The 27333-nt window shown below is 39.9% G+C and overlaps 1 protein-coding gene across 1 annotated transcript in view; it reads right to left on the bottom strand.

Moving 5' to 3' along the window:
- Positions 1–146: 146 nt before the first annotated feature.
- The window catches only part of Papss2 (3'-phosphoadenosine 5'-phosphosulfate synthase 2), an 82049-nt gene continuing 54862 nt past the window's right edge, over positions 147–27333 (bottom strand). Inside the window, exons 7-12 of the mRNA XM_076835285.1 lie at positions 26452–26563; positions 16689–16894; positions 6661–6796; positions 4539–4807; positions 2677–2906; positions 147–1955 (exon numbers count right to left, since the gene is read on the bottom strand). Of these exons, the coding sequence (XP_076691400.1) occupies positions 1814–1955; positions 2677–2906; positions 4539–4807; positions 6661–6796; positions 16689–16894; positions 26452–26563 (1095 nt within the window). The 3' untranslated portion in view covers positions 147–1813. The remainder of the gene's footprint in view (positions 1956–2676; positions 2907–4538; positions 4808–6660; positions 6797–16688; positions 16895–26451; positions 26564–27333) is intronic.

Here is a 27333-nt window from a genome sequence, read left to right as displayed (position 1 = left end):
CAATGTCATTTACATGTACAACACAAGTTGGAAAACGACATGAGCACCACAGTCCCAAGTTTGGTCTTGCTGTTTCTTTCCAGTCAGTCACACAGCTCTCTTGTGTGGTCAGCCCACACCCAGTGCCACAGGCAGAAAAGACAGCCTTTGTTTTAAGAAATTTATTAAAATAAGGACAAGCATCAGTTGTACACAGAAAGAGTCATTGCACTAAATATAGAACTACAGCAAAAGAGCAATTTTAAATATATTTTTTAAAATCACAAAATACATTTTGGTTAAGGCACTATTTCCTATCTCATGTTTTAAATAAATATCCTGTTTTCTAAAAAGGCAGCATTGAGTATCTGATTAAATGAGTATAGGCACTATTGTGTTAAAAACAAACTTTGCTGTGGCCATTGTATGTAATTTATTCTCAAAAGAACTTGTATTAGCCCAGACTTTTTTTTTTTTTAATGGACAATATGAAAAAAAAAATCAGTTTTCCTCTTTCTAGTTTAGGTTTCTCCAATAGAAACATATGTATAAAATATGCTGTTTTTTCATATATTCCTTGGCATAAAATTTATGCATAGAGCACAAAAGATTATCTCTTGGAATTAAAGCCATCATAGGATATCTCAGAACAGCCTGAGTCTTTGGAAAAGTTTCAGTTCCAACTACAGTAACATTAGTGGAGTTTACAAAACCCTGGACCTTTTTTTATCCAAAAAGGCTGCTTTTTAAGCCCCCTCTGGTCAAAAGACTTTGCTAAGAAGCTGAGGGGGCACAGACCCAGCTGTGTTGTCTGGTGTAGACAGAACACCAGACAGGATCCAAATGGCCTGGGCACTCATTCAGTGCCAAGAGTACTTCCTAATGGGAATTTTTCATTTTTTGGTATAATGCTCAGCAGCTCACAAGGCACATGAATGTATATCACCTCATTTTGTTCACCTCTAAGAGAAAATGTTAGTATTTGATAATTCTGCAGTCTTTTCCAGTTCTAGTTCCTTGCTAGTCTGACGATGTGAATTACTTTTGGTTATTTATAGCTGTTGATGCTGCTGTCAGGCCCCAACCACTCTGTAGACACAGTGACCACAACAAAGGAGAAAAATTAACTTTCTATAACATGGTACAAATTCCTTCATTAAAGTACTCTATATTATTATATCACAATTTATTAGTCACAGAAGGCCACTGAGACTTCTCTTATTGGAAAATATAACTTGCATGGCAGAAGTAGGTTGCATAGACTCCTAAGACTAAATTCACATTATCATCACACATTTGCTTTCTCCAGTCAGAGGCTATTGGGCAGTAAGGCTGTGTATAGTCATGAGGTAAATGATTAGCAAGAAACTTGATGTGAGGCACATCTCATTTAGGGTGATGAATTTTTTTTCCAGTTGTACAGAAGGGGCTGTTAATCCAATTTATTTTACCACTGGTACATGATATTGAGATTGTAGGTTGACAAGTTTAAACTGAAAAATGTGCTTCACTTTTTTTGCAAGTAAACTAGACACATGGTCAAAGCTTTAGAAATCTGGGACCTACGTGCTCTGATACGGTAGAGAATACAGCTAATTTCATTCTGAAATGTATAACAACATTGCTTTCACCTTTTAATATTTAATCTTCAGTTTGACTTTGATATATAAAAATGAAGTTGGCTTTAAATTATAGGCACAGTTTTTGCCTTTTACAAAATATTAACTTTAAAATCAGTCACTGAGAAGCAATTTGGATACAAAATATCTAATCACAAAAATAGAAAAGGTAATCAAAGAGCACTTCAGAAGGAAACTTAGGAGCCAAGGTGCATTTAGTTGAGCTTCTCCAGGGACCTGTAATAATCTGTCAGGACTTTCCATGCTTTGGGGGCCATGAAGCCATCTGGGGGATTTTCTCCTTCTCTGGCGAGTTTCCTCATACGGGTTCCTGAGATGAAGTCGAACTCATTGTGCCTGTCACAGTAGAGCAGCAAAGAACTCAGGGTAGGTCAGTAACATCTATCCTAAAGGTTCCTGGAATTAGGTTATAGGTTTATACACCCACATTATTTTCCTTTCTGTAAAATGTTGCATTTTTGAAAATGATCAGTTCACTAAATCTTCAGTTCAGGAACTTGGCAGAGGAAAAAGGAAATCATGGCAACTATGTATTCAATATTTACTGTCACCTACTCTATTGTGAGAAGTGTCTTGAGGCCCAGGACTGTTTTCTATTTTTCTGCCTAGTTCTGTGGGCTCTCAGCCTGGGGAATGAGTGCTTCATAAATACTCATTGAAATATTTTTCTATGTTGCCCCCCGCCCTTAATTTCCTAAGTATTTGGTGCATGCTCAAAGCAGACACGTTGAGAAAGAAAAAAAATTATATATTGTGGTGCTGGGGATTGAATTCAAGAGAGTCTCATGCATCCTATGCCAGTGTGCTACCAGTGAGCTACAATCCTGTCCTTGAAAGAAATATTTATGGACCATTTACTATGTGCATGGGACTGTGCTGTGACCTCAGGAGATAAAAAAAAAAAAAATGTCCAAGACCAAGTTTTGACTCCAAAGGGACTTCATTCTAACGGGGAGCGTGTGTATGCAAATGCGCTGGAGAGTTTCCCAAAGGGCCAAAATTTTGCCTCATCATTCCAGTCATAAAAATTTTGACTAATTTTTCTCTGGAAACCTACCTTGTTGGATCATAGAAGTCCATGGCTTTTTTAGCCTTATTGTAGGCAGCCACTCGGAATGGAATGATTTCCACAGAGGTGAGGCCAGGGGCCATGCTCAAGACCTTCCCCCCATGAGTGGGTTCATACAGGTCCTTCTTGGTCTCAGGGTGGGGCATTCCTGCAGGATCCCTGCCCACGATGTAGAAGTTGGCCCCTGCAATCATCCGGGCCCTGCAGTGCCACTGGACCTAGGAAACATCATATAAAGGACATGATGGTCACCACAGGCCAGGTCTATGGGTCTCTGCTTTAAAAATAGTTCAGTAATACTGGTCACCTAAAAGTTGCAAGAAAGCCAGTCCTAACTAAGACTATGTGCTCTCTTCTTCATGCTTGGTTCTATTGGGTTCAATAGGAGCTTCAAAGAAAAGAATCACATAATACCCAAAGGACTTAAAATCAGCATACGGTAGTGACATGGCCACATCAATATTCATAGCAGCTCAATTCACAATAGCTGAGCTATGGAACTGACCTAGGTATCCTTCAATAGATGAATGGAAAAAGAAAATGTATATATACACGATGGAATATTACTCATCTATAAATAAAAATGAAATTATGGAATTTGCCAGTAAATGGATGGAACTAGAGTTTATGATGCCCAGTGAAATAAGTCAATCCCCCCCCCCCAAAAAAAAAATCAAAGGCCAAATGTTTTGTCTGATAGGTGGATGCTGACTCACAATAGAAGGGGTCGTGTAGGGAGGAGTAGAGGTTTACCAGATTGGACGGTGGGAAGGAAGAGGGAATGGGAATGGGTAAGGCAGTAGAATGAATAGGACATTACTTGCCTACGTTCATATATGAATTCACAACCAATGTAACTCCACAGTGTGTACAGCCACAAGAATAGGAAGTTATACTCCATGTCTAAATGTTAAAATACATTCTACTGTCATGTATAACTAAAAAGAACAATTTTTTAAAAAGGCAAAACAAAAGAAAGGATCATATGAATTCCCTCCTTAGAACTCAAGGATGTATTTCCTCATCTCTTCTCCAAACAGGACAGCAGACTAGGAACACTCAGATCTACTGACCTACAAAAACTATAAACTTTGCTATCCAGTCCTTCCTTATTTGGCTAAATCACAGTTTAAAGGAAATTACAGACTCCAACATGAGCTAATAATTACCTTTCACATGCAAACATTGATTCCAGTTCAACAGAACACTGCCCTCTCTAAAGCTCAGATAGAAATACAAAGGATGGAGATTTAAGAGAATTCATGAACTTCAGTTTGGGGCAGCTCAAAGGTTGAGACTTTCATCATACTTCTTTCAGACTTCTTCAAACATTACACTGCTGGTGCAGTAGGACAAAGAAGATCCCTGATAGGCTCACTGGGTTAGGATAAAAGGGAGACATTTACCATTTTTGTGTGTATGTGTGGTGCTGAGGATTAAACCCAGGTTCCTGTACATGCAGGCAAGCACTCTACCAACTGAGCTACATCCCCAGCTTGACATTTATCTTTTAAGGACATCCTCTCCCTTCTAAGAGGCTCACTGGGCATGTTGAATCATTTATGATGATTGAATATTAGGCTACATACAACTTGCCCAATAACCCAGATGAGCTCCATTACCTATCTGGTTCACAAGCCAGCCTCCATATTCTCAGAGGCAATATATAATAGGTTTGGCTTGATGTTTCTAGCATTTTTACAAATACAAAATGGCCACATTGTTAAACTGGACAAAGAGACCAGAATTTGCTCATGAGGAAGAGAAAAAGAATCACAGACTCATTCACTCTTCTAGATACAGTTTGAGTCTGCATCCTGATCTAATTGCCCAGCTCAGGGATTGCTCACCTCTGTGGGGCCGGCATATAACATAGGAGATGGAAAGATAGCAACAATGGTTGATTTGGGGTCCAGGACCCCTTCCTCAAGCACAGCAGCATGCTGTTTCATCCGCCAGTCCAGAGGCACATCATCATCCTTGGTCCAGCCCCCCAGAGGGTGGAGCAGGAGAACTGGGTGTTTGTAGCCCCTCTCTAGGAGCCGGCGACGAGTGTCCTGCATCAACAGAGCATGGCCATTGTGGACGGGATTGCGCAACTGGAAGGCAAACACTGCATCTGGGAGAGAAAAGCAGAAAAGTCAAGGTCAAAGAAACACACTGTTTCTTGTCCATAAGAACAGACAGGAAAGAAAAAGCTATGTTTATGGTTTAATGTATTCATTACATCCACTTGCTTTTGCCTATCAGCTGGAGAATATGCTGGCCATCAGGAGTGTTAATCAAACCCCACCAATCAATGCAAGATTGCTTAGACAATGAGAGGATGCAGACAGGAAGCCATCAAGGGAGGCTCCAGAATGAACACTTTTTTTTTTTTTTTTTTGAACTGGGGATTGAACCCAAGGACACTTAACCATTGAGCCACATCCTCAGCTCTTTTTTATATTTTATTTAGAGACAGGGTCTGTCTGAGTTGCTTAGGGCCTCACTAACTTGCTGAGGCTGGCTTTAAATTTGCGATCCTCCTGTCTCAGCCTCCAGAGCTGCTGGGATTCTAGGCATTCACTACTGTGCCTGGCTGAACACATTTTTTGCAGGGCCTTTACTGCAACCAAGGCTCAGGAAGAATCAGTGTTGATCAGTGTTCTTGCTCTAGTCCTGTTTCCCCAGGAGATGAATAATAAGGAAGAACATTTCCTGGGGCCCATGCATGGCGCAATAATCTACAGATATAAATACTACTTTAGTGCACATCTAAACCCAATGACTCAAGAGGCTGAGACAGAAGGACTGAAAGTTCAAGGCCACCTTCAGCAGCTCAGTGAGAACCTGTCTCAAAATAAAAAATAAAAAGGTCTGGAGATGTAGCTCAATGGTAGAGCACTCTTGGGTTTGGTCCCCAGTGCCACCAAAAAAAAAAAAAAAAGAAGACTTGACCATCACTTTAAAGTGGTTTTAAAGAAAGCTTAAAACCTACTCCACACAATGATAGACTTCTGAGAGCCTTACTCTCTTTCTGGTGGTGAAATATAGTTAATATATATATAGAATATAACAATCATTGATAATTCTATCATTACTTTTCCTTCTCTTTTTCAAAATATATAAAGAATTACAATCTTCCCTTCTCCTTAGTCCAACTCCATCCCCAAGAGGTAGGTAGTTGCTGTTATCTGCTGTTTGGTGCCATATTACCCCAGAAACTTTTCTGCTTTTATATACACAGGTTAGGGTTTTAAAAATGATTTTTTTCTTCCAAAATATGATTGTGCTGTCCATATTGTTCTGCAATTTGCTCTTTTACTTAATACATTTTAGGTATCTTTTTGTGTCTGTGCATATTTCTAACTACTGTATAGTGTTCCAGCATATGAATAGACTACAAATTTGAACTGTTTCTATATCATAGATATACCTATAGATATTTTCATTTTATTTTATTTCTGTTTATTTATTTATTTATTTTGGTACTGGGAATTGAACCCAGAGTCGCTTTACAAAAACTGGGCTACATCCCTAGCTCCTTTTATTTTTTAAAATTTTTTGGCACTGGGGATTGAATTCAGGGGCACTTAACCACTGAGCCACATCTCCACTTTGTATTTTATATTTTATTTAGAGATAGTGTCTCTGAGTTGCTTAGCACCTCGCTTTTGCTGAGGCTGGCTTTGAATACGAGATCCTCCTGCCTCAGCCTCCTGAGCCACTGGTATCATAGGTACATGTCACCGTGCCCAGCTATTTTTTTTATTCTGAGAACAGTTCTTGCTTAGTTGTTTAGGACATTGTTTAAATCACTGAGGCTGGCCTTAAACTTTCTATCCTCCTGCCTCAGCCTCTGGAGTAGCTGGGATTACAGGCCTAATACCAGATGTTTTCATTTTAAAATACTGATTCCTGATATCTTTAATTCTTTTATCAGACTATGGTAGGCAGTACTAACAAATGCACTCAAAGCAGTTTACATACCAGCATTCATTTCTTTACATTTCTGTTTGAGCTCCAGAGGTGTCAGACGGTATTGGTCCAGCCCGTCATTCCATCTTATTCTCTCCAGCACCTGAAGGTCTCCACCAACCAGCCAATCCCCACTTTCCATCACCATCTAGAAAGAACATGATTAAAGTCGTTCAGGATGAATATTGATTTCTATTTTATTTGAACTTTTCCCTCCTTTTTGGATTAGTGTTGAGATGAAGAGCTGCCTTCAATTCTTCAGCATTCTTAGCACATTATTTATCAAACTTTTTGGTCTTTTGGCTTCCTTTGCTCTTAAAAATGAAGCCAGGTGGGTGGTGCACACCTGTAATCCCAGAGACTTCAGAAGCCAAGACAGAAGGATCACACGTTTAAAGCCAGCCTTGGCAATTCAGCAAGACCCTCAGTTACTTAGCCAGACCCTGACTCAAAATTTAAAAATTAAAAGGACCGGAGTCGTAGCTCGATGATAAAATGCTCCTGGGTTCAGTCTACAGGATGGAAAAAAAAATAGTGGGGACTCTACAAAAGCTTTTCTTTATGTGGATTATATTTATCATCATTTCCATATTAGAAATGAAAACTGAGAAACTTTGAAAATAGTTATGAGTTAATTTAAAATGAACATTAATATATCTATTACACATTAACATAAATAACATTTTTTGCCAAAAAAAATCCTATTATTCCCCTCCCTTCCCCTAAAAACTCCCAGCATTATTTTACATGTCTACAAATCTCTTTATCTGACTTAACAGAGGACTGCTGGCTTTTCATACTTACTTCTGCATTTAATCTGTGGCAATATGTTGTTTGGGCTGAAGTATATAAAGAAAACCCAGTGCTCTACCACTGAGCCACAAACCCAGCCTCTTGATAGCTTTTTTATATAATTGTAGATATTCCTTTTTGACACTACACCAAAATACGATAAATGCTAGTTTTTTTAAAAGTAAGCTGCACTGTAAGATCTGATACTTTTTCTATGCACTTTTCATATTCCATTACATTAAAAATCCACTATGCTTTGAATGAATCTTTTACCCATGAATGATTGTGTAATATAACATATTGGTCAACTAGAAAATATTGATTCACTGAGTTTTTTTTGTTGTTCTTTTTAGTTATACATGACAGTAAAATGTATTTTGACATATCATATAACTTCCCATTTTTGTGGTTGTAATAATGTGGAGTTACAATGGTTGTGTATTCATATATGAACACAGGAAAGTTCTGTCTGATTCATTCTACTGTCTTTCTCATTCCCATCCCCCATCCCTCCCCCTGACACTCTCCTTCTCATCCAATCTGGTGAACCTTTACTTCTCACCCCCACTTATTGTGAGTCAGCATCCCCATATCACAGAGAACCTTTGGCTTTCATTTTTTTGTGGGAATTGGCTTATTTCACTTAGCATGATAATCTCCAGTTCCATCCATTTACTGGCACATGCCATAATCTCATTCTTCTTTATGGCTGAGTAATATTTCCATTGTGTTTTTGTACCACATTTTCTTTATCCACTCATCTGTTGAAGGACACCAGAATTCACTAAATTTTTAAGTCTTCCAATGCTGATATGGTTTATTATAGAATTTTTAAAAACACACACATTTGTTAATATTACTGCTGTTCTTACCAGAAATTTTTCTAAGAACTGTGAAGCTGCCTAACTCATGGCAGTGAATACACATTTTACAAAAAAACTTTTTTGCTTGAAAGGTTAATCGCAAGCAACTAATACTCTTGATTGTGACAGGACTTTGTTCATTTTGAAAAGACCTGCCAAATAAGCAACTCTGAATAACCATAGTTTTTCACCTATTCTTTCAAGTAAAAATGGTGTTTCATGCTGGGCACATGGCTGTAATCACCATAGCTCTGGAGGTTGAGGCAAGATTGCAAGTTCAAAACCAGCCTCAGCAACTTAGTCAGATTCTGTCTCAAAATAAAAAATAAAAAGGGAGCTGGGCAGGTGGCATACGCCTATACTCCCAGTGGCTCAGGAAGCTGAGGCAGGAGGATCGTGGGTTCAAAGTCAGCTTCAACGAAAGTAAGTTGCTAAGCAACTCAGTGAGACCCTGTCTCTAAATATTACAAAAAATAAAAATAAAAAAATAAATATATAAATAAGGGGTGAGGATGTGGTTCAGTGGTTAAGTGCCCCTGGATTCAATTTCCAGTATTTAAAAAAAAAGCTATTTCATAAAGAACAAAACCATAAACAAAAAAAGCATCTAACTTCACTTGTAGCTCAATCATACTAGTACTTTTTCCTTAAGCTAACCATTGTATATTAGTATATGCAGTGGAAGTACTTTAATGTGTACTTCTCTTTTTGTAACAGGATGTGAGAGAGACATGAATTCAGGTCAAGATTTAATAATCATTTTTAGAGCTTCATCAAGAACATTCTTGGGGCTGGGGTTGTGGCTCAGTGGTAGAGCACTTGCCTAGCATGTGTGAGGCACTGGGTTTGATTCTCAGCACCACGTATAAACAAATAAATAAATAAATAAAAGTCCATCAATAACTAATAAAAATTAAAGAACATTCTTAATTGAAGTTTTTTTTTTTTTTAATGCAAGCTCATGTTGATGGAGAGTACAATGACCATGCATCTAGTTAGCTGTCACCATTTCGAGTCTAAGGTGCCAGTTTTATGCATGGTTTCTTTTATATCAACTGTGCAACTGTCAACACAGACACACAGTCTTTGTATCATGAGCATAATTTTATGCTTGGAGATTCTTTGGCTAGCTCATGGACAACTCCAGGGTTTGGGAACCACTTCTAGCATACTGCTCCTACAGTCTGATATATCTTGGACTATTTCTAGTAAGGACCCAAAATAGAGGCCCTGGGGGGGGGGGAATTAGACAAGTTGTTTTCTACCAGTTAATTATTGTTTAGCATAATTTCTAAGAAAACTCTCAAAAGATGAAGCTTCCTTCACTTATATCCAATTTAAAATTAAATCACCAAAGAGCAGCAAAATGTAGCAAAGTCTGCATGGCAAGCTAGACATAGACGGTTCACTAAAACCCCATTTTCTCAATGATCTTCACTAAGGACATCAGGATCACTCTGGGAGAAAGGACAGTCCTTTCAACAAATGCACTGGGGAAAAGGCACACTCATATATTGCTGGTGGGACTGCAAATTGATGCAACCACTCTAGAAAGCAGTATGGAGATTCCTCAGAAAACTTGGAATGGAACCCCCCACTTTGACCCAGTTATCCCATTCCTTGATAGGCACCCAAAGGACCTAAAATCAGCATACTACAGTGAAGCAGCCACATCAATGTTATAGCAGCTCAATTCACAATTGCTAAACTATGGAACCAGCCTAGGTGCCCTTCCACTGATAAATAAAGAAAATGTGGTATATATACACAATGGAATTTATATAGCATTTATATATATATATATAGCATTCGCCAGTAAATGGGTGGAACTGGAGACTATCATGCTAAGTGAAATAAGCCAATACCAACAAACTAAAGGCCGAATGCTTTCTCTGATATGCCGATGCTAACTCACAATCAGGGTAGAGGGAGATAGGGAAGAATAGAGTACTTTGAATTAGACAAAGGGGAATGAAGGGAAAGGGGGAAAATGGGAACAGGTAGTAGAACAAGACAGTAGAATGAATCAGACATAACTTTCCAATGTTCATATATGAATACACAACCAGTGTAACTCCACATCACATACAACCAGAAGAATGGGAAGTTGTACTTCATATATGTATAATATGTCAAAGTGCATTCAGCTGTCATGTATAACTAAAAAGAACAGAAAAATGCATTGGGGAAACTGATTAACCATATGCAGAAGAAAGCAGTTGGACACTTATCTTACACCATAAACAGAACTTAACTCAAAATGGATTAAAGACATACAGGTAATACCTAAAACTACAAAACTCTTAGGTAAAAATGTAGGGAGAAACAAGGAATTCAGTAGTGATTTCTTGTGTATGGAACCAGAAAAGCACAGGCAAAAAAGCAAAAGTAGACAAACGGGATTACTTCAAATTTAAAAACTTGTGTGCATTAAAAAATGGTCAACAGCTGGGCGTGGTGGCGTACGCCTGTAATCTCAGGGACTCAGGAGACTAAGGCAGGAAGATCACAAGTTCAAAGCCAGCCTCAGCAACTTAGCGAGGCCCTGAGCAATTTAGAGAATCTTTGGTTTCTGTCCTCACAGGACTGAGAGGGTCTTGAAGAGATGTTGCTCAGCAACTATTCACAATGGCCAAGAGGTGGAAGCAAACCAAATGTTCACCAGTGGATGACTGGATCAATAAAATGGGGTATACACTTACAATGGAATATCATTAGCCTTCAAGAGGAAAAATCATCCTGGATACAACATGGGTGAACCTGGAGGACGTTCTGATGAGTGAAATAAGCCAGTAGCAAAGAGACAACCACTGAATGATTACATCTATATAAGGACAACTTGTTCATCTGAAATATTAATATAGGAGGAGGTGCAGTGAGCAAGAGAAAGCTGATTGATTTAAAAGGTTGCTGAAAGCTGCTCAGAGACTGAGTCCAGAGGATCCAAGTGTAAGGTCTATTTGGGCAACTCAGTGAGAGCCTGTCTGGGAAAAAAATGAAATTAAAAACACAGCACCTAGTAGGAAGGCACAAAGGTAGTAGTGGAGTATTCCTTGAACCTTGCTGTTATGGCCAGATATTGGGGTTTACAGTGACCTGCATCCCAGAGGGGTCCAGGGAATGGGGTTGAGGTGAGCAAGTGGGGTCCTCAACATTTTGCTCGTGGTGACATTTGACAGGCATTAGTGATTGCCACATTTAAACTAGGAGAAATTATGCTATTGACATCCAGTGTGTAAAGGATAAGGATGCTACTATATATCCTGAGCTGCATGGGACAGCTGCCCACCTCCCTCCATGCACCAGTAAAGAATTATCTGACCCCAAATGTCAATAGCATTGCAAATGAGAAAACTGGGGTAGAGCAAGGGTAATTGGGCAAGGTATTTGGTTCTGTTTTCATGGCCCCCTTTGTAAGCCCTGTACTCAGGCAAATTATTTAAAAGAACATTTTCAAACACCCATAACTATGTATAACTTTGTCCTCATTGCTTAAAGTTAGACAACCGATAAAATTTTCAAATTAAGACCCAAAATCCCTGTGGTGCAGTAGCTCATCTGGACACTAGGGGTCCTCCCTGCACTGCATTGCTCTATTGAAGACGCTGACTTCATTCACCACCCACCTGAAAGCCAGTCTGATGAGCAGTGTTGAAGGTGTGACATTGGCGTTTCTAGGATGGGGCAGAATGACTGCAAGGGTAATGCCCTCTCTGCGGTGTTCCAACTATCCCAGACTGGGTCCAGCTGTCAGGAAGGGAGGTCCAATGCTTGTGGCCTATAAGTTCCCACTCCCTCTCAAGCCTCCTGCCAAAGGGAGTAGGAGGGCCACAGCCAGGGGATTTGCAAAACTGGATGCACCCAGAAGAATGAGGATCAGGCTTAGCAAGTCTGGTGGAGTGGTGAAAGAGGAATTGGGTTTGGAATCACATGCAAGAAGAATGCATAAAGGAGGAGATAATGAGTTCAAGCACTGGAGCAAAGACTTAGAAAGCCGTGGCAAATAGAATGGGCCCAGAGAGGGCAGGGAGCGGAAGAAGGCAAGGGAGTGGGCAAACTGAAAGGAGAGGAACAGCTGAGAGTGAGAAGCTGCAGAGGCCAGAATGAAAAAAGAAGAGAGAGTAGGAAAAGAAATAGTAGGTTCAGGAAATAAGGCCACAAATATGGTCATGATGGAAGGGGTTCAAAGAAAAGAATTGAGAAGAAAAACCAACATGATACAAGCGGGGGCTATACATTCTGTTCTGCAGTGTCTATCATAGTCATGGAATCTGGAGTTTTAAGGGACCGGAAATCATGAGGATCTAATGTCTTCATTTTCAGGTAGGAAGTCAGTTTTGTGGAGGGAAAGCAGCACAGTTCAAGGGCACACAGCTGTCTTACCAAAGCCAGAACCCAAGTCTAGGATTTTTACAAACCAGGGCTTTTCTTTCCACCACACCCACTGCCTCTAATCAGTGGCCCACTGCTTCCTGTTTCAGCCTCACCTTCAGTATTACCTGTCACAGGTGTGGGCAGGACAAGTACAAATTGCTCTGGGAGCATACAGAAGGCATTTATTCATGCTTATGTGTCATGTGCGTTAGGGCTGACTTTCTTAAAGGAGGGAATAAGATGAAGAGGCAGGAGTGGACAATGTCCTACGCTGAGGGAATGAGCATGTGCAGAAGTAAGAGAGGGTATCATTTACTGACGAGCTTGGAGATGACTGGAGGAGAAGATGTGCTGAGTGGCAGTGGTGAAAGGCTAAGAGATAAGTCCCATCTTTGCAAAGGGGTTCTCAAATAAAGCTTGAACAGTTCACTCTGGCTGAAGAATAGATTAGAGGGACAGGGAAGAAATGAAATGTCCTGGCCCAAACTGAAACAGGAGTGAATAAATTTAAGTAATACCTGGGAGGCAGAACTTTGTGGTTGAATGAGCAAGAGGAGAAGTAAGAAGCAAAAACGACACCCAGGTTTTGGTTATAGATCACCATTTGGATGGTGGGCCTGTTGGTGAAATAAGGGACACATGACGGGGGCAACAAATCTGGGGAGAGGATGAGCATGTTGAGTTTGGGGTGTTCTTCGATATATCTAGGTGAAGTCATAGGAAACAGCTCCAGGTAATTATCTACTGAAGTGGTTCTCAGCACATCAAATCATGGTGAGATTTAAAACCTCCCAGGACCAGGACTGATCCAAAGCCAATTTAATCAGAATCAGTGAGAGTGGGATCCCATCATGGGTAATTTTTAAAGCTGCCCAGGTGATGCTATTGATCGAACTGAACTTCTGGTCTGTATTGTGGAGTTAAAGGACATAATTATGACCTCTTTTTCCTGTCCTTCACTGGGAAGTCACACTTTGTTCTCCTGGTTTCTACATCTATAAAATGAAAGAAATGATTTTTTTTTTCCTACTTCACAAGAGCATTGTGAGAAATAATTACTGCCTGGAAAAGCTTTGAGAGCTGTGGATGAAAGGCATCTGGGTTTCTCCAAGCGTTATTTTTACAAGTTTCACCAGCTCTTCCTCATGATTTCATCTGGGATCATGTCACATGGTTTCATAGTGACTCAACAGAGTCCTTGAATGGACCGTCAGGAGTGTCATCAATGAGGAGCTATGAGAACAGATGGGAACAGACAGACCGTTTCCTTGGTGACATAAAGAAAATGCCATTCCCAGTGCCACATGGAAATACAAGTCCTATGATTACTTTTGGGAGTAACAACTTTTGGAGGTTTAGGGTTCTAAAAAAAAAAATTATGCTAAAGTATGACTGGGTTCCAGGCAGCTAAAAAAAAAAAAAAAATGCAAAGCGAAGAGCTTTTTTTCCCAATAAAACCAGTGTTTGTGTTTTCCAATAAAATTCTGTGTGTCTGGTAAATGCAACAACCCAAGGGTAGTGTATACCAGATGAGTGGCTTTCTTTCTCTGGTTATCCATGGCCCATTTCTCACCATTAGCTCACTGAGAATGTTTATAGAGTCTCTCTAACAATCTAATGGTTCAGAGTCACTGACAATATTGTCAAAGTCACGATAGCACTCCTTGGCTTCTAATTCTTACTCCAACTACTGACATACATCAACAAGACAAGATGAAAGACATAATCACTTAAGATCACCCAAGAGCTTCCTGAGGGTTTTTTTTTTTTTTTAAGTGCAAGTCATGTGTATGTGGATGTTAGACCTAAAGAATAGAAATATCTGATCTGCCATAATGAAAAGCCGTTATTCTTTGGGTCACTGGGCACAGATAAGATCCCAAACCCATATGATTAGGATCAGGAAAGAAATGACCAGAAATATAATTGAAGCCTAGAACAAAATATTCCTCAAACAGCTCTAAGTCAGTATTCAGAAATTACAAGAACTGTCTGGCAGCCTCTTTGAGAAAAACCATGTAAATGTATTTGATCTAGATATGCATGAAGGTTGAAGATTCTTATTGTTTTTTCCTCCCCTAATGCTGGGTACTGAACTCAAAGATGCTTTACCACTGAGCTACATTCTCAGCCCTTTTACCCTTTATCATCGTCATCATCATTATTTTGAGACAGGTTCTCGCTAAATTGCCCTAGCTGGCCTTGAACTTGCAATCCTCCTGCCTCAGTCTCCTGGGTTACTGGGATTACAGGCATGAGCCATTGCACCTGGCTAAGGATGCTGATCTTGAGGGTGGCTAACTATATCCAGTGACTGAAGAGGCTGCTTTGCTTGCCCAGTGCCCTCTTTCATTCGGATTAAGAAATTCCCTGGAGCCACTCTTGGGACAGGACCAAAAGGGCAATAGTTCGGTTCCCTTGCTGAGGCTTTTGGCAGGCTGTTAGGTTTTATGTTATGTTTTTACTATGTAGCCAAGGCCATAAATTGGCTATGTTATGGTTAAGGTGTAGTCAAGGTCAGAAACATTATATATATATATATATATATATATATATATATATATATATATATATATATATATATATATATTGGGGGGGGGGTTTAAGTTGGACATAATACCTTTATTTCACTTATTTATTTTTATGTGATGCTGAGGATCGAACTCAGGGTCTTGCACATATGAGGCGAGTGCTCTACCACTGAGCGACAACCCCTGCCCAAGGTCAGAAACATTCTGGTCCAGTGTACATGCTCAAAGTTGTAAACATTTACTTGTGAGCATGCCCATTGATGTAACCTGTTGGCAGTGTGCCTTCTTTGTTAGGACTGTATATAAAAAGGGAGCTAAGTAGAACTGGCTGGGGGCTGAAGCTGGAGGCTAGAGGCTGTTTCCACCTCTGAATAAAGCATGTCTACTATCCTAACGGCATTCTGCCTCTTCTTGCACCTTCTGGGATTCCAAATCTGTTTCCTGGGTCTGAGCCCTGGCATAACATCTACCAACAGGGACCTTGAAAATGTCCTTTCTGTCTTGGAGCATTTCACAACTGAGAACAACAGCAGCATGATTTTCTCTGGGGTCAAGGGACTGGAAGAGACCTTAGAGTTATTTTGCCTGGCCCTTTCTTTTGTCAGTGAAGAAACAGGTCCAGAAAGATAGCATACCTTGTCCACCAGGAGGCTTCTTAGAGCCTCCGGGCCTTGAACTGCTCTTGATGAAACTTGGGAACTTGCTGAAAGTTATTCCAGTTGGGGAATCTGAGAAGTCAAATTAGTAGTATTTCTCTCTCTCCATTTTCCATCCTAATGTGTTTATTTTGGATGAGAAATGGTTTCTGAATCCAATTTCACATATTTTTGTTTATGGGAAATGGAGATCCCATAATGCCCTCTCACTCTCACCCCCACCCCCAACAGCAGTTAGAAGCTGTGAATGAACCTGAGGAGGTTCATTTATGATAAATGATCCTACTCAGAGGAACACATTTTTCAATCTTGAACATATACACTGATGAAAATGTGTTATCCTTCCTCTGGGAGTTCAGCCACTAACTATGCTGATTTGTGTTTACTGAAAAGGTTCTTTGACCCCCTCACTGGCCACAGAGCATGGACTCTGAGATCACTCTCCAGAGGTTGACTGGGTTTGTTCTGTGTGAAGATATTCTCCTTGATCTTTTTTAAGATGAACAGGGCTAGTGGTGAGTTTGTGCGTAACTACACAAATTTAGTCTGGTATCATAATTTCCACTCATGACACCAGACTAATTTATCTATACACTCCGATTTAGCTGAGGATGTGACCATTAGAGGATCTGAGGTCTCAAGGATCTCAAACAGAAAGACATTTCTGTATCCCCCTTTAAAAATATCTTCCAAAGCCAAGCTTGCAAAACCAATCTTAGAAAAGCATTCTTCCATTGATTCCTCCATGAAGGAATTAAAAAGAATTATTTCTGTTCTTGGTTGAAATAGATCAGGAAACCCCTTCCAAAGATCTCACAACTTACTTTGATATGGGGATGTTTTGAACACGTGGTCCCCCACACGCGGGAACAGTGCTCCTCTTTCCTATGCTCGTAAAACTCCGGGTCATGCATGATAGCCACTCTTTGTCCGCCATGAGTCAGGACAAACTTGCTGCACCCTTCCAGCCGTGTCTTATCATCCATAGAGACGGGCAGCACGATGGGAATGCTCATGTTGATCACTCCATCTGTGGAAAGACCCGTGTGATATGTGAACACTGGAAGTAAGGTGTGCCCTCCCTGCAGGATGTCTCACATGTGCACAGTGTCCCTTCCAAAGAGTCCCTTTGAATGCTTTAAAACTCAAATCCAACATGGCTATGTCAGCTGTGTGTGGTTTTGTTTTTGTTTTTGGTACCGGGGATTGAACTCAGGGGAACTCAGCCGCTGAGCCACATCCCCAGCCCTATTTTGTATTTTACTTAGAGACAGGGTCTCACTGAGTTGCTTAGTGCCTTGCTATTGCTGAGGCTGGCTTTGAACTCATGATCCTCCTGCCTCAGCCTCCCGAGCCACTGGGATTACAGGTGTGTGCCACCGCACCTAGCTGCTTGTGGGTTTTTCTAGAATTAGTGATGAGAAGTCCTGAAGGGCTTCTCAGAGCAGGAGATGGGCAGTGGGTGAAAAGTGGGCTGAGTGGCCCACAAAGGTGGCCTAACCTTGGGTATGGGAAGGCCATGTATCTCTTTTGGGGTTCTGCTTTTGTTTGTTTGGTACTGGCGATAGAACCTAGGGATGCTTTAAAACTAAGCCACATCCCCAGCCCTTTTTATTTTTTTATTTTGAGACGGGGTCTTGCTAAGTTCCTGATAGATGCTCACTGAGTTGCTGAGGCTGGCCTTGAACTTATGATCCTCCTGCTTCAGGCTCCTGAACAGATGAGATTGCAGGTGTACATTACCACACTCGGCCTGGGTTCCATTTTTAAAGCTTTGTCCTGATCCCAATGCACGAGGAAGCTTAAAGTCTTCAAAAATCCAATTAAACAAAATAAAGTTTAATGAAACAAAACAAAACTCTCTAGTGTTTTTTGGAAACCAACACTAGGTAGGCAATGCCAACCCACTGAATTGAAAAGAGAGGAAAACTCAAGACAACCCACAGTCCCTGGGACCCCAAACACATAGTCCTTCTGATGCTCACTGTGGTGCAGGCACAGCAGCACCTTTCAATATTTTTGAAGAGACTGGTTATCTGACTTTCCTGGGAGTCATGAGTCTTCAAGCTTAACTGTAATTGAGAACCATCAGTCAAAAAATAGGAGGAATAAGAAATGACAGGAGGCCATTACTGAAGCTCCTGCATTTTCTTTGGAAAGTGAGTCCCTCTCACATTTATGCTGAGTCTTTAAGAGGAATGTAAGTAAACTGCATGTTCTGACTTCTCAGTATATAACACAATGAATCAGAAGGTATAGAATGCACAGTTCAGAGAAGCTACGCCTTCAGCAACATAGCATGTCAACATCTTGACCACAAAGGAAGAGGCAGGAAAACTCTTGATAACAAAGAAACGGGGATGGCTGATTTTATATGAACTCTTCAGTTTGCTCTCCACGGCTAGGCCATCTACCCAGATATTTGGTCAAATGTTATTTTGATGTTTCTTTGAAGATAATTTTAGATGGGATTAACATTTAAATCAGTAGACTCTAAGAAGCTCATCCTTCATAATGTGGCTGGGCCTCCTCCAATCAGTTGAAGGCCTGAAAAGAAGACTGATCTCCCCAGAAGAAGAGGGAATTCAGGCAGCAGGGTGCCTTTAGATTTCGACTACTACATCTCTGGGTCTCCAGCCTGCTGGGCTACCCTATAGATTTTAAACTTGCCTCCAATCGAACGAGGCAATTTTTTAGGGTAAATCCTTTCTCCTTCCCCCTGTCCCCTTCACATATATGTATATGTTATGTTTTTTGTATCAGAACACTAACACAGAAGCTAAAAATACAGAAACACCAATGACCCCATAAATGTCTCAGGTATCAGACATGAAAGCCCAGCTTAATAACTAGTAGGACTAATGAAAACAGAGTTATTGAAAAGTTTGCTTATGTTAAGCTTTTTCTTTGTGTGTGTGTGTGTGTGTGTGTGTGTGTGTGTGTGTGTATGTGGTGCTGGGGATTAAACTCAGGGTCTCACACATGCTAGGCAAGTGCTCTATCACTAAGTTTTGCTTCCCCCGCCTGTCCCCCAGTGAATTTTTTTTGAGTGAATAAGGGGGTTATTTTTTTTAAGTAAGAATATTTTGAAGTGTCTCTAGATAAAATGGTTAAAACATGTAATTGTTTTTCAGTTGGAAGCTTAAAAGAGTAGAAATTGACTCTCATGTTTGAACAATGTCAATGTAAAAAAATAAATATGAAATCGTGCCCCCCAATACCTTTTGTAACAATGCTCTAACATTCTAATAAACACATCTGCCTCTCAATTGTACTTACAGTAAAATTGTACTTACTGGTTAGGTGTGTAACACAAAAGAAATATCAGGGAAACAGATTCCAAAGAGAATCAAAGGAAGATGAATAAAGAAAACATTCAATTCCAGAGTAAATACGAGCAGCTCTTCATGGATTTGAGAAAATATGTCATAAACTAATGAAATTATTTAAATCTAACTTTCAAATCCAACACTTAACAATGCCTCTGACAGAGTTAAATATTTGAATTCTATTGTTTTGGGGCATGAGACTCCACCTCAGCAGCTATAAAACCAAATTTTCCAGGCACCTTTTAAACACTCTCTAAAATTACTAGGACCTAAGAATATCATAGAATACAGACAGCAGCTACCAACCACAAAGAAACCCAGACTATCATAAAAATTCTGCAACATACATTAGGACCCTTAATAAGACACAAATTAGATATGTGCCTTACAAAAGTAAGTCTTTTGTCATTCAAACAACTCTTTATTTCCAAGGTCAAGGACACTTAGAGCAGCCAACCCCTTTGCAGAAAACACTAAAGTCTAAGTGAGGAGTTTCCCACTTACAAAGTATGTGTTATTCAAATTCTCTGAATTCAGTTTCCTCACTTAAAAAAAAAAAAAAGAGGGGAATAGTAAATAAGATGTATTTCTCTGGTTTGATGTGAGGGGGCATACTGTTCAGCACTAAATTAATGGTGGTTCATGATGAAAGATAATTAAATATACCGTAGTTCAAGTGAGGAAAAGAGAGAGCGGTAAATTAAGAATACCACTTTCAAGGATGCTGATATTTTAATTAGAAATTGTGCTTATGCCAGACATGGTGGCCCCATGGTATAATCCCAGGGAGGCTGAGAAAGAAGGATAGAAAGTTCGAGGTCAGAATTGGCAATATTTTGAGACCCTCAACAATTTAGCAAGACCCTGTCTCAAAATAAAAAAAAATAATAATAAAAATAAAAAGGATGGGGATGTAGCTGAGTCATAACTAAAGCACCCCTGAGTTCAATATTGGGTACCAAAAAAAAAATCAGGCTTTCTGTGGATTGCTTACTAGCCATACTTGCTAAAAGAAGGACCATGATATTTGACTCTGCTTCTAAAGAATGACTTGACCAGAATAAAGCAAACTGCAAAGCCAAAAGTAGGACATCACACTGGAGGAAGCCTCGTCCTGCCAGCAACATGCCTGCAACTTTGTCTTGCATCAAATGTTCTGGGTGGAAATCCAAGGGATGCTTCACTTCCTGTTGCAATTTTCTCCTCTGGTCCACCAGGTTCCTGCCCAAAGTAGCCTCTGATCCCCCTTCATCTTGTCCTGGAGTAGGCATCCATAGTGACTAAGCAGCACGCCCCTACCGTGGTCCAGGTCAAGGAGTGCATCTGTAGGATGCTATGGAAAGTAGTCCTACTGATCCCATACCTGTGGCTGCAACTGCATTTGGGAATAAACAGATTTACTGTGGGTTCCCTATCATCTTTCTCAACTTTTCTAATACATAATCTTAACTGTGCTGAACATCTTCTGTGGCTTTAAACATCTATTCAGGCTTTCTGTCTTTCCCTTCATGTGATTCCAGTTCTGGTGGGAACTACCTTGAGATTATGTAACACATCCCATTATGGAAGAGTTCTGTTTTTTTGTTTTTTAACGAATGTAAATCCAACAGATAACTTCCTGTTCAACTGAATGATTTTTCTTTTGCTTTAAAAATATTTTTCAAGCCTTCTGTTTCAGTCTTGGAGGTCTGCTTATGGGTTGCATAGATTTTCTGTGTAAACACCGAGTTCATCTTTGTTATAAAACTAGGTTGTTTTTTTTTTAAGGAAGAATAACAATGATGAAAATAATATCAGAGATAAATGATACCTTTGGAATTTTACCTCTTCATTCTGGTACAATTCAGAAATTTACATTCACAGCAAATATATATTTATTCCCATTTTTATAACTATCAATTATGATAGCTTGAAATTAAATTCATGCATAATCACACATCACAAATAAAGTACAATCATACACAATCCAACCAGGTGCATCCACTTTAAATTGCATCTAAAAAGGATTTTTATCCTTCATTAATTAAAATGTTTTGTAAACATGGTAGAATTTCCAAATTTGTAGAGCTAAAAGGGAACCAAGAGTCATTGGGAAAGAATTATAAATTTAAAAGTACTCATGAACAAAATATGCAACAATAATTTAGAAACAAGTTTACTTTCATCAGCTAAACACAACATTATAAACAATAGTTGCACCTAATCCAGAAATTTCCTGTTACTTGGACTCCAATTAGCAGAATATAATGTACTATTATTCTACTATAACTGGTTGGATCATGAATTGATAACGATTCCAACTGGTTAATTAAGAATTTTTTTAGTCATGTCTTCAACCATTTTGAATTAATGCAACATATCTAATTATAATAATTTAACTACTTGGAAAGTTAAAGTACATACCATAAAGGACCATGCCTAGAGAAATACAAACACAATTAAGAAATATGTTTTCAGCTCTCCACCAAAATAATCTTAAAGCAACAATGTCAAGGAACCAATTCCTGTTATGACACTTCACATTTATAACATACAAATATACTAAACAGTTCCGTTATGCTATGTTTAAAAACAAAGAATATATGACACCAAGATGTTGATAAAACTCAGAATTTGTATGGAATATTGTTCAATACATTCCAAAAACATTGCTAGGATGATTACCTGTTTTTTTAAAACAAACAGATTATTTTATAATTATAATATGTTAATAACCCTTCCAACTTCAGCAAGAAGTTATCTCTTGTAAACATGTGATATTACAACCACTGTGAAATGATTTCCAAACCAGGCTCTGGGAGAGTAGAAACCAACTGCCCCAGGATTCCTGGAATCCCAGGTAATTCGAGGACATGAAAGCATGCCCAGGAAAATAAACACAAGTGTCAGAGCCTGGATAAGCTGGATTTGAATACAAGCTTCAAGTAAGTTGTTTAACTTTTCCAACTTTCTTCCTTCTGTGGATAAAATGTCTTCACAGTGGTGTTATCCAGACTAAATGTGATAGCCTACATCAAACTCCAGAGTCACTGGTGCTTAGTAAGTGCTGGTGGTGTGTGTGGCACCTGGTGTCCTGCCTTGGAAAGCCAGCTGCAGGAGAATTGCCATTAAGTGATGGTGTCTCACAAGGCTGTCATGTCTTGATCCCATTTGGAAGTCATCAATGTAAACTTGGTGCTCCATATTTAAATGTAAATGGGACATGATAGGAGGGTCTGTGACAACCCTGGAACTATATTTCCAGTGAGAGATAAAGTGACATTACACATTGATATGGAAGTGGGTCCTCCTCATAATATACAGTTACCAAAAACACTGACAAATAATTCCTTTTGGGCTTTTGTTTTGCAGCTGTTTGATGATAGGTGAAAGTGAAAATGTGTCTGTGGCTACAGAAAACATTTCAAATTTTCAGTGGCATTGAATCAAACCTTTATGAATGGGTTAAAATTAAATCATATTGGGGCTGGGGTTGTGAGTGGTAGAGTGCTCACCTAGCACCTGGGAGGCACTGAGTTTGATACTCAGCACCACATAAAAACTAAATACAATAAAGATATTGTGTCTATCTACAACCAAAAGAATTTTTAAATAGTTTGATCTTCATATAGCTGAATTTGTCCATTTAAAAAATTAAATTATATCAATATGAATGACATCTTGCCCCATCTTATGATATATAAAGAAATCTCTTTTGAGAGTTTAATTCTGTGTCCCCAGTCCTGACGCCATCAAGCCAGGCACTGCCAGGAAATTGCTGTGGTGTGGAAAATGTGGAAAGTTCCATGGTATGAAAGCAGTTTCCACTGGCTTCCTCCAGATGCTCACCAGCCTGCTGCCCAGGAGGAAGGCCAAACTCCCAGCCCCTCCTAGGGAAGAAATTTCACTTCATCTGTGGTATATATTACATCAGGTTTCCCTGAAATAAAGAATTCTATGGTCTCAAAAGAACCACTGATGTGGGAGAACCTGCTGCTCTCAGGCTTAGAGGAGAAGCCTGTCTGTCTGTCTGTCCAGTAAGTGAACATCTGCCTTCACAGCCACTCTGTCCTCAAGGGCCAGGTTAACTTGTTAAAGTATTAACAAATACTTATACAAATAAGTATTTGTTGCTGGCTGATGAGATTACCTGTGCTAATTCAACCTGATGTGACTGTGTATAAGCCACTTAGTGTCTTCAACCCTCCAAGTCCTTTTAACTGTATGCAGTAGGGTTTTGTTCATGATAATAACTAACATGTGTGGAACATTCACTACTGGACTGGTAAAACTTTCAATATTCCAATAAAGTCAGTGTGTAACTAATATTCCCAAAGATGAGGCAACTAAATGCAGAGAGTGTTATAAGTAATTTTGGCCCAGGTTCATAGTTCATCACTGACATACAAACCTAGCTCCCAGTTTGGCTTCACAGCTCCATGCTCTTATTTTCTACCTCTGCTTTGACTAAAACTAAACTGAGATACAGAAAGTGGCAGAGATAGGCAGGAAATCATATCCTGGTGTACTTTTTTTTTAATTGATTGATATAAGAATGGAGGAGGTTTCTGGGGGGTATGCAGAACTTGACTGTAACTGGGGTTGCACAAGTGTGCCCAATGGACTCTGGTTGCAGAGGCAAATGTGCAGCCAGCAGAAAATTTCCATAAGGAAACAAGGAGTCTTCCAGAAAGCCCCAGAATGGGGCCAGAAGGGTGGAAGGGGTTAGGGGTCATGGAAACAGCATGACATCTGCACCTGAACCCCTTGTGACATATCCCCACTGGAGACACAGGATAAAGGGATTCATACAGATCCCAAGGCATTTGGTGGGACTCAAGCAACTCACTAGAGAGTGCTCAATTGATGTTAACACAGAGGAAGGGAACATTCTTCTTCCCACTTGAGAAACAGCCCCACCAGTCACCAAACTTAAGTGGCCTGGGCAGGATTTATACCACTGTGGACACAGATAGCCACACGTATCCACACAGCAAGTGATACATGGCCATGGGCCTGATGCAGAAGCACAAGAAACACACTTCCTATGAACCCTTGGGCTTAGGCTTTGGAAAGAACTGGAATTTCATATGAATAGATAGAGACTTGAAACCACTGGGGCTCAAGTAGCAATGGGAATGTGAGCTCACTGCATCCCTATGGTGGTGGGTTTAAGAGCCAGACACTACATGGATTATATGAGAAGTAGGAGCAATGAGTGCTTCATTCACCTCATGGTAGTAAGGACCAAATAAGGAGTAGAAAATCGATGTGTTTTGCTCATGAAATGAAATGGAAATGGTGTGATAGAGGAGGAAAGAGAATTTGCCTAAATTACCAGATGGATTATCTGCATTAGTTATTTTTCATCTTTTTTGGGTCATAGACTCTTTTTTCCCCCATGTGGTGCTGGGGATTGAACCCAGGGCCTTGTGCATGTGAGGCAAGCATTCTACCAACTGAGCTCTATCCCCAGCCCAGGTCATAGACTCTTAAGAATTCAGCAGACACTATAAACTCTGAGCTCAGGAAAATGACTTCTCCTCCCCTTCTCAGAATAAGCTACTTTTGCCCACTCTGGGATGTTTTCTGTCCCCCACTGAAGACCTAGATCCTAGGCTAAGGAACCTGGGCTGCCATTAACATTGACCACTGCAACCATATCTGACACACTGGCATTTTCCTTTATGGAACAAATACTTGTCAAAGGCACCATCTGTAAAGGGGCCTCTTTTGATGTGATTCACTTGTCTTTTTTAAAATTAATTTAAAAAATTGTTCTAATGAGTTATACATGACAGTAGAATGCATTTTGACACATCAGACATAAATGGAGTGTAACTTGTCATTCTTCGTCTTTTGGCCACAGCTCCAGTTTGGATGCTCATAGTCATGGATGGCTGCGGAGTTCAGGGACATTTTCTTGAAGCAGCCTGTGTCTGGCATGTGTTGAAACTGAGACATCAGTGCAAACATCAGCCTTCCTCCTACAGAAATCCTGACCTTCTAGATTCTCTTGGAAAGGACATCAGGAGAGCAGCCTGGTGTGGAAGGATCATGTGTTTTTCAGGGCTTTGGAAGGATCAAATGAAATAATGCCTGGGAAAATGCTTTAAAAATAGAGAAATGCTATACAGATTACATTATTATCACTGTCAAGACAAGCTAGAAGTAAAGAAAGTGGGCTTTTTTTTTTAATCTGACTTAATCTGATAAATAAAGGCCTCAGGTTGTGAGTCATGAACAGCAGAAGAATAAGGGAAGAGGGCCCATTCTATCTGTCTTTAAGTTCTGATTCTAGCTTTATACCTCATTACCCAGGCAGAATCAGAAAGACGTTCAGGACTTGAACATTTCAAAGAAAGAACATCTGATTTTCCCTTTCTTCCTTAAAGGTCTGGAGCTCTCTGCTCAGTGTGTCTCTGCCACTACTCCTTCTCCATTTCTTAGCTATTTCCCAAGGCCTTGAAATAATGTTACATTTGATAAGCTGAAGCAGCTCTAGGAAGGAAATGATCACACAAGGGTCAGGAATCCTTCTGAATAACACATGCTTCCGACCTTAGATCAGTTTTTTGTTTTTGTAGTTGGACAGAATGCCTTTATTTTATTAACTTATTTTTATGTGGTGCTGAAGATCGAACCCAGTGCCTCACACATGCAAGGCAAGTGCTCTGCCACTGAGCTACAGCCCCAGCCCCTTGGAGAACTTTCCTAAAAAATCCATTAGCCTATGCCCAGAAAGCTACCTTGAATCAGTCCAGCTGGAGTTTAGAGGACAAAAACCGCCTAATGTATTTCATGTGTGGACAAACACTGACACTCTAGCATCCACCAAGGAGAGCAGCTGCTGCAACTCTGCATGACAGGAGCAACTTGGAGGATGGGAAGTGAGTCAGTAACCTCTGTGGAGTCGGCCTTGGCTGCCCCAGGATGCAGCCATCAGAGGTGAGCTGGGCTGCAACAGTGCTTCTGAATATCAGGACCAGCAAAGAACAGGTGGAGATGGAACAGATTTAACCTTCTTTTGGATTTGTGTGCAAGTAAAATCTTCCTTTTTCAGTTCCTTAATTTTAAGTAATCAATAATCCTTTGAAAATGATCAAAAAATCCTACAAATGGAAGTTTACACGTAATAAAATTGGGAACACTGTAAAAGATCTAACTATTTTTTCAAAGACATTTATAAACCAAAGATGAGTAGTTCCCATTCATGTGCAAGATGCTGGCAGAAATTTTTTCTTTAGTAATAAAGAGTAAGAAACAACAAAAGTCATACCATCTAGCAGGGTGTCAAAGTGTATAGTTTGCAAGTATTCCTTCTCCCGCATAAAACCTTTGAGGGGAGTGGCCCAGCCTTCACTCAACACCTGAACCCACTGGAGATCCAGCTGCAAAACACAAACAGCAGGTGAATATTTCCATAAATTCTGTCTCTCTAGCATCTGGTCCCAGGCAGTTCTTTCTTATTTAGTTGACTGGAGAATGAGGGCTAAATCTTTTGTTAAGTGTTTCCACATATTGTGCTAAACTGTGATCTCAGGGTCAGATAAGCTTAGGTCTAGAATTTTCCTATGGAAGAGCCATAAAAAGATTCCAAATTGAGATGATTTTTTTTTTGGACACTCCAGGCTATAACTTTCATTGTAATATGCAATGAAATTTCAGTCTTCATTCATTTATTCTCCACAAAAAATCCTGGTTTGGCTGAATGTTTTTTTTTACCACATGTACTTATTGGTCATTTGATTGAATTGAGCAAACTATTGAGTCTAAGATAAAGTCCAAAGTTACTAGCATGATAATGAAAGCCCTTCTGGCCCCTAGGACTCACGGAGGGACTTCTGCCTCCTTCCACTCCAGCTGGGGACTACTGGTCAACAATTCCAGACAACGTGTACGTGGTCTAAACACATAAGTGGTTTCAAGCCTGGGTTTTACCCATCCTCTTCTCCACTTTCAACTCCTATTCATCGTTTAAAACCCGGCCCATGGGTCATGGCTCTAAAACCTTTCCTATCTTCCCCATGACTGAAAGAATCAATCGGAAGTTGAAGTTCTCCGCCTCACAGATTGCTCTGTTTGGAACTATCATACCACATCCCAGTTGCCATCATGTGTTTTCTGCCCTGCTTGGTGCTCTTGATGCTCAGGATCTGTT

Source organism: Callospermophilus lateralis, chromosome 15 (genome assembly GCF_048772815.1).
Source record: "Callospermophilus lateralis isolate mCalLat2 chromosome 15, mCalLat2.hap1, whole genome shotgun sequence".
Lineage (NCBI taxonomy): Eukaryota > Metazoa > Chordata > Mammalia > Rodentia > Sciuridae > Callospermophilus > Callospermophilus lateralis.
This window is presented reverse-complemented; position numbering and strand designations above follow the sequence as displayed.